The sequence below is a fragment of the Elephas maximus genome, chromosome 4 (genome assembly GCF_024166365.1).
Source record: "Elephas maximus indicus isolate mEleMax1 chromosome 4, mEleMax1 primary haplotype, whole genome shotgun sequence".
In the NCBI taxonomy this organism is placed as follows: domain Eukaryota; kingdom Metazoa; phylum Chordata; class Mammalia; order Proboscidea; family Elephantidae; genus Elephas; species Elephas maximus.
The window spans coordinates 162,489,893-162,504,873 of record NC_064822.1 but is presented as its reverse complement, the minus strand read 5'-3'; the positions used below and the strand labels follow the sequence as shown (position 1 = coordinate 162,504,873).

The following is a 14,981-nucleotide window of genomic DNA, read 5'->3' as shown; positions in this document are numbered from 1 at the left end:
ATTGGATGTAAACAGTTATTATTACATAGTAAAAATAACACCTGACATTTATTTTCTATGTCCCAGGCACTGTTCCTCAACAATTTAAATGTAAGAACTCATTTAATCTTCCCTACTAGGTGAAATTTTCTAAAATTATCCAACAGTATCATTAACATCACACTCAAGCAAAATTTTGCTGAAGACCATTCAAAAGCAGCTGCAGCAGTATATCGACAGGGAACTGCCAGAAATTCAAGCCGGATTCAGAAGAGGACGTGGAACCAGGGATATCATTGCTGATGTCAGATGGATCCTGGCTGAAAGCAGAGAATACCAGAAGGATGTTTACCTGTGTTTTACTGACTACGCAAAGGCATTTGGCTGTGTGGATCATAACAAATTATGGATAACATTGAGAAGAATGGGAATTCCAGAACACTTAATTGTGCTCATGAGGAACCTTTACATAGATCAAGAGGCAGTTGTTCGGACAGAACGAGGGGATACTGACTGGCTTAAAGTCAGGAAAGGTGTGCGTCAGGGTTGTATCCTTTCGCCATACCTATTCAATCTGTATGCTGAGCAAATAATACGAGAAGCTGGACTATAAGAAGAAGGGGGCATCAGGATTGGAGGAAGACTCGTTAACAACCCGCGTTATGCAGATGACAAGACCTTGATTGTTGAAAGTGAAGAGGACTTGAGGCACTTACTAATGAAGATCAGAGACCACAGCCTTCAGAATGGATTGCACGTCAACATAAAGAAAACAAAAATCCTCACAACTGGACCAATAAGCAACATCATGATAAACGGAGAAAAGACTGAAGTTGTCAAGGATTTCATTTTACTTGGAGCCAAAATCAACAGCCATGGAAGCAGCAGTCAAGAAATCAAACGATGCATTGCATTAGGTAAATCTGCTGCAAAGGACCTCTTTGAAGTGTTAAAAAGCAAAGACGTCACCTTGAAGACTAAGGTGCACCTGACCCAAGTCATGGTATTTTCAATAGCATCATATGCATGTGAAAGCGGGACAATGAATAAGGAAGACCAAAGAAAAATTGACGCCTTTGAATTGTGGTGTTAGCAAAGAGCATTGAATATACCACAGACGGCCAAAAGAATGAACAAATCTGTCTTAGCAACCAGAATGCTCCTTAGAAGCAAGGATGGTGAGACTGTGTCTTACATACCTTGGACATGTTGTCAGGAGGGATCAGTCCCTGGAGAAGGACAACATGCTTGGTAAAGTACAGGGTTAGCAGAAAAGAGGAAGGCCTCAACGAGGTGGATTGACACAGTGGCTGCAACACTGAGCTCAAGCAGAACAACGACTGTAAGGATGGCGCAGGGCCGAGCAGTGTTTCGTTCTGTTGTGCATAGGGTTGCTGTAAGTCGGAACTGGCTCAACAGTGCCTAACAACAAGCAATATACCTCAGGCACATAACAACAGAACAATGTCTACACTGGGTTAAAAAACAAACAAACAAACAAAAGAGACAGCAGTAAACCAAACATGAAGTAGCAGCTAAAGAGCAGAGGGTCAAACTCGACATCTATAGGTTTGTTTTTGGTAAAGAACAGAAAAGGTATTTTGGTAGTCTTATAGGTGCTGGTGGAACAGAGGTTAAAGTTCAAGACCCATGAAAGTACAGAGGCTTGATGAATACTCCAGACATTCAGCTGATACTCCAGAGGAGCTAGGACTAAACCATAGGAATAAAGGCAAATTGGAACAAAGAAAAAAAAAAAAAACAAGCAAACTAGACCTATCAAAGCCTGAACCCCAGCAACTACAGGATCAAGATTTGGTTGCCAGAAGAAACTTAAAAATCTTCTCTGAACAACAGAAAACAAATACACAGACTTCAACTCCGAAATTAACCCACCATGGGCCCACATGGAGAAGGAGGCAGCCACCCTCTTTGGATGAGAAAGCCCATTCCTAGCCCCTCACCTTATCCCTCTCAAGGTACAGCTGTGCAGGCCTCCTACAGGCAGAGGGCTGGTACATCAACTTACAAAAATCCTCTGAGCCACTACGGGTCCCACTGAGTCCCCAGCAGAGGCTGCCTATGCTTGAGGGAGGAGCAGAAGAGCTGAGGCCCCCATCCCATGAAGCACAGGTGTCCCAGGCATGCTAAAGGCTGAGGGCAGGGCAGAATAAAAAAGAAACTCCGCACTGACACTGCAGGCCTTCACTACACTTAACTACTGCAACCCCTCAGGGCTGGGAGCAGGGTGAGACCCCTCTCCTGAGGCATGCAAAGCTAGAAGCTGAACTAGAGAGCAAAAGGTATGAAGCCACTCTCCAGCAACCCAGAATGCTGTTAGCTGGGCTGTAAAGCACACAAAGATTTCAGAGTTTCTCCGGCACTGAGATTCCAACCCCTGCTGCCCTCAAATCATCTGAAGCCAGTGCTGAACCGACGCTCACATGGTTGTTGAACAAATGAATAAACAGCTCTCACCACGTTATTCCTGTGCTTTGATGACTCTCCCCTACCTATGTGTTAAGGCCGTCACAACTACCTCTCTGGCCTCATCTCTTGCCATGGTCCCTTCTCTCGGCAGCCACTCCCAGAACGTACGATCTGCTCATGCTGTTCCGACAAGTTTCATTGTAAAATAAAATTTCTTCCACGATAGCTTTCTAAATCTGTGCCAGCAGACAAAATGCTTCCCTTCTGTGTTTCGAACATCACTCTGTTCAAGGTGTATGCTAATCAGTTGTAGCCAGCCATTTGTTATTCTGCCATATATATGCATTCCCAAAAAACCTCATACTTAAAAAAAATTGTGTGTTGAAAATAACGGGACTCAAGAGAAAATGGATTGAGGGAGACCACTCAAAATTTATACAACTCTGTAAACAGAGCACTAAGGAATACAATTAAATCTTAATAAAAATACCAGCACAGTTAAAGACACAGTAAAAGTCTAGTAAATAAACATTGAATAATTTAAGACTTTACCTTGAAAAAAGTGGTCACTTGATGAAAGAGGATAGAAGGTATAAGGAAGGATTGGATCTCTCCAGTTATGGAGGGAAGGGCAAAATGCTCACAGTCATAAAGTAGTTCTGACACAGCACAGAGCCAAACCAAGTTAAGAGAAAATGAATAGGGAGAGATGGATATTGATATGCGGCTTGCTGCATTTAGCTGTGTTAGTGTATTTTGTTTTGGCTGCTACTATATGAACCAACAAAACTTCCTTATCATCTTGTCATCACTGCCCTTTTTTATTTTTTTTACAAATGAGTTAATTCACATTAAAGAAACACATACTATTGTGCAACAGACTGTACTTATCCCAGAAAAACTATAATGCTTTTGTTGGCAGATCATTCATTTTTGTATCCTGAGCACCTGGTACAAACACTAGGCATACTGTAAATGTCAAAATGGTGATTTTTTTAAAAATATTTTTTGACACTTAAAGATGTATTTTAAACATTTTAAAATACGCACCAAGAAAAACTGCATGTATTCTTCAACAATTCTGCTCATGATTACCCAAATCTGAGCTAGGACATTAAGGGACCATAGGTGAGAAAAAAAGAGCCCTGGTGGTGCAGTCGTTAAAGTGCTCAGCTGCTAACCAAAAGGTTGGCGGTTAAAACCCGCCAGTTGCTCTGTGGGAGAAAAGATGTGTGGTCTGCTTGGGTAAAGATTTATAGCCTTGGAAACTCTATAGGGTTGCTAATGAGTCAGATTTGACTGGATGGCCATGGTTTTTTGTTTATAGGTTAAATAGGAAAAACACAAAAGATTATGATAATTGAAAAAAAGCTTCCAAAATTTATTGAACTGATTAGTAAAAGGAAGCAGCGTTGTAGAACATATTCATATAATGTTCAAAACTCAAAAAATGAGAAACGCAAGGATCGATCTAGGCAAGGAGTCTTTTAAATTAAGTTACATGCTAATGTGTTCTATCTGCAAGTATTCAGAATTTCTTCTTAACGTATGTTACATTATATTACACACAGCATACCAAGGATCCCTGGTGGCACAGTTGTTAAGAGCTTGGCTGCTAAGCAAAATGTCGGCGGTTCAAACCCACCAGCCACTCCCTAAAAACCCTCTGGAGCAGTTCTACTCTGTTCTATAGGGTGGCTATGAGTTGGAATCAACTCAGTGGCAAAGAGTTTGGTTTATGGGCTTTATAGCATACCAAAAAATCAAAACTTGTCTCCGTTGAGTCGATTCCAACTCACAGTGACCCTACAGGACACAGCAGATCTGCCTCATAGGGTTTCCAAGGAGCAGTCTGCAGATTTGAACTGCCAACCTTTTGGTTAGTAGCCAAGCTCTTAAACACTGTGCTGCCAGAGGTCCATAGATAGCATACTTAACAGATAATCTATAAATGTTCCATTTAAGAACCCCATTTAAGACTCCCAGAACCTGTTCACATCCTGATAATTAAAAAAATCCACAATAGTAACCTACCTTCTAGACTGTCCCTGCCAAGTTACCAATTACTTACCCTAGGTGAATGTGCTTTTTCCTGACTGATAAGCAATAAACTCAGTACATTAAGAGTAACAAAACTTATCAGGTTTTTTCGGGTTTTATACACACTAGAATAGACACTAGAACACAGGCAAAAGCAGTTAACCACCAAATATTACTTACAGTTCTGGTTTTATGTCTATTAAAAAAAAAAAAAATCTAAGGTCTAGACAGAAGAGTAATTTCTCAATAACCACCTAAAGTCATCCAGTGTTTCCTGTATCATGTTCTGAATAAAATGGATTTGAACAGATGTCAGTGGTGCATTTGGCCGGTTATTTTCAATGGTATCAGCTATTTTTCCTGACAGTGAACTGGCAACTCCAGCAGTGACAGAGGATGCTATGTTTGGATCTGAAACAAAGAAGAGAAAATATTAATAGTCAACTTGGAATAAGAGACATCAAACATCTCTAAATAAGATTTGGCATGAGAACACTTGAAAAACTGGCAAACAACAGTGTTCCTGTGACATTTAGAAAAATTCACTGTCTAGAATACAAATCTTAGAAACTTCCTATGACATTATGTCTAATAGCCATTTATATATATAAACTGCCAACTGTCTAATGTAATAATACATGACAGAGGGATTAATCTTGAAGAAGCTCTGAACCATTTCCTCTTATAAAAGATGAATGTGACAAGCTGCACCACAAACTAGATATACCAAGACTATTAAAAACGAAACGGAAGGAAGAGAAGAGTAAAGCAGTGCTACAGGCAAAGCCCTGGAGTTTAAGCAATTGCAATATACCCACAGAAGAGTTAAAGTAAGAGCTATCTACATAAAAGAGTTGCTTCTATACAAAGAGTTACTTTGTATACATAATTCTTAGACCTGAATCTAAAATCCCTTTAAGTGTGATCAAGTTTTTATGGGTCTGTCGCATGAAGTCTAAGTATCTGACTTTAATATGAAGGGGGTAAGAGACTTAAAATGAAGTATTTGATAGTTAAAATCAAAACCAAACCCACTACCATCAAGTCAATTCCAACTCACAGTGACCCTACAGAACAGTAGAACTGCCCGCACCACAGGGTTTCCAAGGCAGTAATCTTTTTTTATTGTGCTTTAAGTGAAAGTTTACAAATCAAGTCAGTCTCTCATACAAAAATTTATATACACCTGTATTTTTTTTTTTATATACTAGTTGCACACTACTTCTTTCCACTGTCTATTTTCGTGTAAATTCCGGCAGCTTCTGACTCCCTCTGCCCTCTCCTCTCCCATCCAGACAGGAGCTGCCCGCATAGTCTCATGTGTCTACTAGATCCAAGAAGCTCACTCCTAACCAGCATCATTTTCTATCCCGTTGTCCAGTCCAAACCCTGTCTGAAGAGTTGGCTTTGGGAATGGTTCCTGTCTTGGGCTAATGGAAGGTCTGGGGACCACGACCTCCAGAGTCCTTCCCGTCTCAGTCAGACCCTTAAGTTTGGTCTTTTTATGAGATTTTGAAGTCTGCATCTCACTGCTCTCTTGCTCCCTCAGGGGTTCTCTGTTGTGCTCCCTGTCATGGCAGTCATCAGTTGTAGCCGAGCAACCTAGTTCTCCTGGTATCAGGCTGATGTAGTCTCTGGTTTATGTGGCCCTTTCTGTCTCTTGGGCTCGTAATTACTTTTTATCTTTGGTGTTCTTCATTCTCCTTTGCTCCAGGGGGGTTGAGACAAATTGATGCATCTTAGATGGCCACGTGCTAGCATTTAACACCCCAGACGCCACTCTCCGAAGAAGTGGGATGCAGAATGTTTTCTTAATAGACTTTATTATGCCAAATGACGTAGATGTCCCCTGAAACCATGGCCCCTAAACCCCTACCCCTGCTACACTGGCTTTTGAAGTGTTCAGTTATTCAGGAAACTTCCTTGCTTTTGGTTTAGTCCCGCTGTGCTGACCTCTCCTGTGTTGTGTGTTGTCTTTCCCTTCACCTAAAATAGTTCTTGTCTACTATCTAATTAGTGAATACCTCTCTCCCTCCCTCCCTGCTCTTGTAACCATCAAAGAATATTTTCTTCTCTATTTCTCCAGTTCTTATAATAGTGGTCTCATACAATATTTGTCCTTTTAAAACTGACTAACATCATTCATCATAATGCCTTCCAGATTCCTCCACGTTATGAAATGTTTCATAGATTCATCATTGTCCTTTATCGATGTGTAGTATTCCATTTTGTGAATATACCATACTTTATTTATCCATTCATCCGTTGATGGACAGCTGGGTTGCTTCCATCTTTTTGCTATTGTGAACAGTGCTGCAAGGAACATGGGTGTGCATATACCTGTTTGTGCAAAGGCTCTTATTTCTCTAGGATATATTCCAAGGAGTGGGATTGCTGGATCATATGGTAGTTCTATTTCTAGCTTTTTAAGGGAGCGCTAAATCAATTTCCAAAGTGGTTGTAGCATTTTACATTCCCACCAGTAGTGTATAAATGTTTCAGTCTCTCAACAACCTCTCCAACATTTATTATTTTGTGTTTTTGGATTAATGCCAGCCTTGTTGGAGTGAGATGGAATCTCATTGTAGTTTTGATTTGCATTTCTCTAATGGCATTTCCTCATGTATCTGTTAGCTACCCGAATGTCTTCTTTAGTGAAGTGCCTGTTCATATCCTTTGTCCATTTTTTAACTGGGTTATTTATCTTTGTGTAGTTCAGTTTTTGCAGTATCATGTAGATTTTAGAGATCAGACGCTGATCGGAAATGTCATAGCTAAAAACTTTTTCCAGGTCTGTAGGTAGTCTTTTTACTCTTTTGGTGAAGCCTTTGGACGAGCATAAGTGTTTGATTTTTAGGAGCTCCCAGTTGTCTAGTTTCTCTTCTGGTGTTTGTGCATTGTTAGTAATGTTTTATATACTGTTTATGCCACGTAGTAGGGCTCCTAGTGTTGTCCCTATTTTTTGTTCCATGATCTTTATCATTTTAGGTCTTTGATCCATTTTGAGTTAGTTTTTGTGCATGGTGTGAGATATGGGTCTTGTTTCATCTTTTTGCAGATAGATATCCAGTTATGCCACCAAGGCTGTAATCTTTACGGAAGCAGATTGCCACATCTTTCTCCCTCAGAGCAGCTGGTGGGCTTGAACTGCCAACAGTTTGGTTAGCAGCCAAGCACTCAACCACCATGCCACCAGGGCTCCTTATTTCATAGTTAACCCCCCCTATTTAAACACTCCTACATTATAATTCTGTCCATACCATATTAGGTCAAAACAGGTAACCATTAGGTTGTGACTGAAATTCACACAATAAGAGTATTCAAACAATTTCGCTGAATTTAACCTCTCATATATATTCCCTTATCTTCTAGGAAGACGGCTGCACTAGAGAAGTGTCCATAAACTTTAAACATTTTTAGTCTATGATTATTCCATTCATGTATCCATTTCAAGTTCAATAATTATAGAACTTTTCAACATAACACTTAAAACATCAGGAAGTTTTATGCACTTACTTGGGGTAGAGGATCCATTGGTAGGAGGTTCATATATCAACTGGGTTTCTGTTTCTTTCTCTGGCTTTTCAAATTTCTCAGGACTTCTTGCTTGGTTAGATGATGGAGAAGTATTTAAATTTCCAGTTTCGGCACCAGAGGAGATCAACTTTGCAAACTTTATATTTAAAATAAACAATCACCTTAATATATAATTTCTTTTTTTCCCCATATTAATTTATAACTACATGTCCCCCTCCCCCAGTAGGGTCAAGGGAAAGAAAGAAGGAAGAAAGGAATGAAAGGAAGGGATATAGAAGAAGAAAAACACTCTCAGACTAATGGCAAAATAAATCAAGTTTACTAGAAAAAATAATCTTGATGATAATACAAGGAAAACCTCATTTTCTAGGCATCTGCTGCTGTGTATCATTTAAAATGAAAATCACTAGCAGAAAAAAACATCCCGAAACACTCATAGAAACTAGTTAGAAATATTTGGAAAATAAATCAAAAAACATTTTTGTACTTCTTGAATGGTTATCTTTTCAATATGATTCTAAAAATATAAATAAATAAACAAACAAACAAACAAACGACAGACTACATACCTAACAGATTTGTCTGTTACTACACAGTCCTTCCTGGTGATATATTATCATTTTGAGCCCTTACAAAAGAAATCAAATTCTGTATTGGATAACAGTGTTATACCAGAAGGTCATGATGATGAATTCCATTCTTGGCACTATCAATTTGATATCAGACCTAGCACAAATGACTTAACCATCAATTTGATGCTTTATGCTGAATGGAAATATATTCTAGAAGAATTCAGGTGTTCTTGCATAGACAAATCAAGCATCTTGTTTTAGAAAAGTATATAATGTTTACATCTGCTGTTACCTTCAACACATCCAGAGACAGATTTCAGAAGTATCCTTTAGCCATTAATATGTGGACATCATGATTTAAGAATATTTGTCTACCTAGTGAGGAGCAGGTAGCAAAGTGGTTAAGGGCTTGGCTGCGAACCCAAAGGTTGGCGGTTCAAACCTACCAGCTGCTCCATGGGAGAAAGATGTGACAGTCTGCTTCTGTACAGGTTACAGCCTTGGAAACCCCGTGGGACAGTTATACTCTGTCCTAGAGGGTTGCTGTGAGTTGGTATCGACTTGACGGCAGAGAGTTTTTGTCTACCTAGTAAGTGCACAGCACTGTAAATAATAAGGGCACATCCACTAGCAGCTACACTCTCTAGTGATGAGCTCCATTACACTTGCCACTGATAAACACACAGAGATTTCAGTGCCACTGTCAGGCAGATACCTGCTTGAAGGAGTCTTTGGGTTCTTGTTTTCCCAGATACATTTTCTTAGGTTCGGCTGCCAGATCGTGATTTTCATTTTCTTCCCTCCCTGGAGATGCTATAAAGACATTAAGAGGACTAGAATGCAATACAGAAGTGCTTGAAGTGACTGGATTTTTTCTTGGAGGGAATACTGAGTTCAACGGTGGTAGAAAATCGAGGCCTGAAAAAAAGAAGACAAAAAAAACGCATTTGCTTAAGGTGTCCCTCAATCTTGGATATTTAGGAAAAGCATTTAACAACTAGGAACATTAATAGTTGTAGAAAAACATGGGATTTGGATTTGGAAGGCTGGTTCATTTCCCTGCTCTATCCCTTAGTTTTAGCAAAAATCATAAAACTCTCCTGATCTGTACGTGTGAATGATAACAACCATGTCCCAGGGTGGTCAGGATTAAATGAGATGCTGTATGTGAAAATACTTTGAAAACTATAAACAAAATGAAAGTTTTAGTTTTTGATGAATGAAAATTGTTAACTTAGTATAAACTATAGAAATTATCTTTGCAGGAAGTCTCTAAGATGGCTCCTAATGACCTTGCCTCCTGGTTTCCATGCCTTTGTGTAATCTCCTTTTGAATGTGGGTTGGGCCTAGTAACCTGCTTCTAATAAACAGAAGTGATGGGATGTTGCTTCAAAGATTAGGATAAAAAAATACTGTGGGTTCCATCCTGGTGCCCTTTTTTGCTTTAATGCTGACTTCCTCTATGGGAAGCCAGCTGCCCTATGAAGAGGTCCATGTGGCAAGGACTGAAATCTCCAGCCAATAGCCATATGAACGAGCGGGTAAGTGGATCCTTGGCCTGCTTTGAGATGCCAGCAGCTCTGGTTGCCATCCCTATGGAAGCACTGAGAGAGATCTGAAGCCAGAAGTACCCAATTAAGCCATGCCTGAATCCCTAACCTACAAAAATTATGAGATAATAAATTTTTGTTCTTTTAAGCCTCAAAGTGTTAGGGTAACGTGTTACACAACAATAGATAACTTGAGATCTCTTTTACTTTTCATAAAAATACCTCTCAGTCATTCTTACCATCTCCTTTGACTATGGGCTCATCACTTCCCTTGTTAACTACAGCATCTATAATAAAATTAGAAAATCAAATTTTAAAAATGGTGAAAAAGAAGCCATAGCAGCTTAAGTTTCCTATTCATTACCCAAAAGGTTCAGAGACTAAAGATTTTAAGAAGGAAAATATGAGCAAGGTAAAAGCTAAACTTTCCTTTTCATTCTTTTAGCTTCACACATAGCAGCAAAAAAAAAAAAAAACCCCACAATTCTATGGTATATATTCACTTAATGAAGCAGCAAGGCATAGTAGAAAAAGCACTGGAAACTGGTAATCTAGTTGTCTGTACCGCTTAATAGCTTTTTGATTTTGGACAAGTCATTAATCCAATTAAGCTTTAGTTTCTGCATCTATAAAAGGGAGACAAGGACCTGACCATATCACAAGATTCTTTTGAGGATCAATTGAAATAATGTAAAAATATTTTACAAGCATTAAAAAACCAAACCAAACCCAATGCTGTCGAGTTGATTCCGACTCATAGCAACCCTATACCGACCCTATAGAACAGAGTAGAACTGCCGCATAGAGTTTCCAAGAGCGCCTGGCGGATTCGAACTGCCGACCCTTTGGTTAGCAGCTGTAGCACTTAACCACTACGCCACCAGGGTTTCCTTACAAGCAGTAGTCTTATAAAAAATGGAAGATTTTATAAATATTTATTTTAATGGTAGAATATGTATAAGACATTTCAATTAACATGAAAAATTATTTAAACCTTAACAGGTTAACAGAAAAATGGACAAAAGTCATAAATAAAAAATTCACTGGAAATTCTAATGGCCAATAAACATTATCATATTAACAGGAATATCACACAGCTAAAAAAAAAAAAAAAAAATTTTTTTTTTTTAATCTGTCTACATGTATGTGTCTATATACAAACATACTTTTAGAAGTTAACTTATTCTCTTAACAAAAGCTGTGGTATTCTTATTTAAAAGATGAAGAAACTGAAGCACAAACAAGATTAAACCTTTTACCTTGATAAATCTACATCCTTGAGATTAAAAGACAAATCTACTGACAATGAAAACCAGTACTACATATTAGTATCCATGTTTTTTAATTAATAATATGAAATACTAATTAGTGTAGAGGCATATGGCTCAAATTCTAATTACATTTTTAAATACAGCAAATATAATTAAAAATGAATTTTTCTTTTATTCATTTCCTTGAAACACCATTAAAGAGAATTTAATTTATAAACCAAACGCTTCTAAAAAGCCCTTTAGTACATTTTTTGATTCACCAGGTACTCCAAGGGGTCTCAAAGGCCAATGCTCCCAAACTCAGTATTAACCCCAGAAATCTTTCTCAATGCCAGCCCAAGCCACTTTTCCCCCTTTAGCCCATATCCTTTCTGTTTTTACTCTTTAATTATGTAGTTTCACCTCTTCATCCTAAAAGAAAAAAATCCTTCCTCTTCCATTAGATGGAAGAAGGGGCATGTGACCTGGCAATTACAAAGTCATTTTCAGGGCACAGTAAGGCAGAATCATTAATCCTTCAATAATTATTCTGTATTACCACCTATGTATTTATTATTTCTGATTATGAAAGTAACTGCTGAAAACTTGGAAAACAGACAATTTTAAAGTAAAAAATGGTATTGTATAAGATCATGAATGGATACAACATCTTAAACATCCTGCTAGTGTTGACACTTAGAGTCTATCTAGTTTTTTACTATTGTAAGTTAAAACAGCAATTAATACGCAAATCTCTGTGAACTTCTCTGATTACTTTCTTAGGGTAAATTTGTAGAAATGGAATCAACAGGCCAAAAAGCATGAATACTTTAACTTTGCCAAGTGTCGCTCTAGGAAATGTGTCCATATTGTTGGTAATGATGCTCTTAGCAGTGAGACTATCCCACTAAGGAAAACAGTATGAACAGTAAGTACCAAAAATCACAGCCAAACAATGTGCCTAGTTCACACAGTATGAACAACAAGGATAATGTTTCTACTTATCAAACTTGCAGAGATATCCCCCCCAAAGGCAACAGTTACCAACAATGGCAATTAAAAAAAAAATTGGGTACTTTCACACAGTTAGTGTAAAAATTGAGACATTCTATCATTAGCCCTTTCTTCATGAGAACATTGAATACTAATTAAACACTAATAATCAAAAAAACAATTTTTTAAAATAGGAAAAAATTTTTTTTGCCTATCAAAACACCCAAAATTTTAAGATTTATTTAGAAATATAAACTACCTATGGAAGTGAACCTTCCTTTAAGAAACTTCTGTGGAAACTAAAATACTAACTTCAGAACTATTTGCATAGTCCCTATGTGAAAATTGCCAGCATATATTTTGGAATAACATTTGAAACATCTAAGTGACATTACTCTACTCAGGGCAAAGGAAAAGATACCACCCCAAGGATTGAGAAAACCAAAAAACTGTCATGAGCTGTGTTAGAGTAGAGCTATTACCCACGTCTTTTAGCCAGAATAAAGAACTAGTAACTGCCAGCAACAGAACACAGGCCTCCAATCTGAACAGACTTACCATCTCTAATAGGTGAGAACATGTCACCTAAACTACTCTTCCCAGTATCATCAAAGCTGGAGAAATCTTGATTTTTTCCGCTGTCTGTTTCCTTAGATAAAGTATCTGTGTTTATGCTTCGAGGGAAACCTTTTAAGAATTAGATATAAAAAATGAATGCTATCACATCTAAATGAATTTTATCATCAGAAGCTAGATTCTAAAAATTAATACAAGCATCAACCCTATAGTCAGTAATGTTAACTATGAACATTCACGAAAAGAAAGCAGAATATACCAATACCTCAACTAACAAGCATTTTCACGTAAAGACCACCAGTTGCCATTGAGTCGATTCTGACTCGTGGAGGCCCCATGTACATCCAAGTAGAACTGTGCTCCATAGGGTTTTCAATGGCTGGTTTTTCAGAAGCAGTAGATAGCCAGGACTTTCTTCTGAGGCACCACTGGGGAGCCTCGAACCTCCAACCTTTGGTCACTAGCCGAGTAGGTTAAATGTTTGTACCACTCAAGGACCCCCTCATGGAAAGAAGAGTTCCTCAAATAACTTGTTCATACAGCAATACTTTATTTTAGCCATTTTAATGGAAGTTTTCTAAATTTTATATAATTTTACTGCCCTCTCAAAGTATATAGAATACAACTTACTTTTATTACTGAGTGGCTCACCCTATGATCATCTACAAACGATTAAAAAAAAAATGTCTGTAAGGCATATAGCACAATGCCTAACATATAAAAAAAAAAAAAATAGCAGGAAACAATAAACATTTGTTCCATTCCCCAACTTCTCTTTTTCTGTCTTTTTCCTTCATTAATGGTGGGAGTTTAACAGTGTCCCCAGCATTATCAACCTCAAATAGCTTCACCAGCCTCTCTATAGTTTACTAAGAGGAGGAAAACCCGAATACTGAGCTCATAAAGGACGGTATGGTAGACAACAATAAAGAGGCATGCAGCAGTTTATTTTCTCGGACAGGACATAATGTGTGGCTTCAGGGCAGGGACTTTGTAAGAGGAACTCTGCAGGCTCAGTAGCTTCTTGTTGATTTTGGTAAAGGACTGGGTTCTAAAGAGGTTCAAAAGATTATATGAAACCTTGGCATCATGAGTTGGTAGCATGTTATGTATTATGTTTTAAAAAGTATTTTAATCGGCATCTCAGTCCCAAATGAAAACTGAAAAAGCCTGGGAAGAAAATAAAGAACAGCTTGCACACCTAAAAATGTGCAAGCCTGGCTAATGAAATAAACTTTTCTACTAATACCTGACAGAAGCTAAAATATGACTGAAGAAGCATTTGTGCATCACCATCATTAAAGTGTGTCTGCACCATGAGTTAAGTTGTTACAAAGAAGAATTTCCAATTATTATTTTTTTTTCTCCTGGAGCTCAGGAGTCCTTTGTATTATTCTTACGACTTTTCTGTAAGTTTACAATTATTTCAAAATAAAATAAACAAAAGTTTCTAACTGTTGTGGGGGCAAAGCAAGCACTCATTTTGCCAGAAATTTCTCTAATCAGCCAAGAGTTATTATTAATCGGTGACCCTGCAGACCCAAGTCTTTCAGTTCCTAATTAATTCTGTCATTGTTAAACATGAACCTCCTTGTTAAAAAAATAAATGAATAACAGTAAGGCTTCAGAAAGCTGACATTAAATGAGAAAAATATTTCACTTAATTTTTGAAAACTTATTAATAAAATCATAAAAAAATTTTTGAAAATGGCGATTTTTCATAATATAGCTAATCTAACATTTGGCAAACACTACTCGGTTACATTTCAAAAAGAATTTCTTCTTTAAAGTAAACAGCAATGATGTTTGTTTCCAAGAGTTCTTAAATAAGGACCTAATTATTTTTCCATATAATCGCAATGATTGTTAAGTAAGGATGATACAGATATTCATAGGACATTTAAAGGAAATATACTAATTATCCTAAAAAAATGTATTTCATACTCTCAATGCCAAGAAATTAAATCTCTGCTTCTACTTAGAAACAGGAGACTTATACTAAAAAAAACATTTTTGTCCAAGACAAACCTTTGTTCTGAAAGTTAAAAACGAC

The 14,981-nt window shown here is 37.7% G+C and overlaps 1 protein-coding gene across 2 annotated transcripts in view; it reads right to left on the bottom strand.

The window, feature by feature from the left end:
* NEDD1 (NEDD1 gamma-tubulin ring complex targeting factor) overlaps positions 1-14,981 on the bottom strand; it is a 56,739-nt gene that overhangs the window by 2,257 nt on the left and 39,501 nt on the right. For both annotated transcript variants that reach the window (XM_049884124.1, XM_049884125.1), the window contains 5 exons: positions 12,911-13,039; positions 10,349-10,396; positions 9,274-9,476; positions 7,966-8,122; positions 4,704-4,860 (listed from right to left, as the gene is read on the bottom strand). In XM_049884124.1, coding sequence (XP_049740081.1) covers positions 4,704-4,860; positions 7,966-8,122; positions 9,274-9,476; positions 10,349-10,396; positions 12,911-13,039 — 694 coding nt within the window. The remainder of the gene's footprint in view (positions 1-4,703; positions 4,861-7,965; positions 8,123-9,273; positions 9,477-10,348; positions 10,397-12,910; positions 13,040-14,981) is intronic.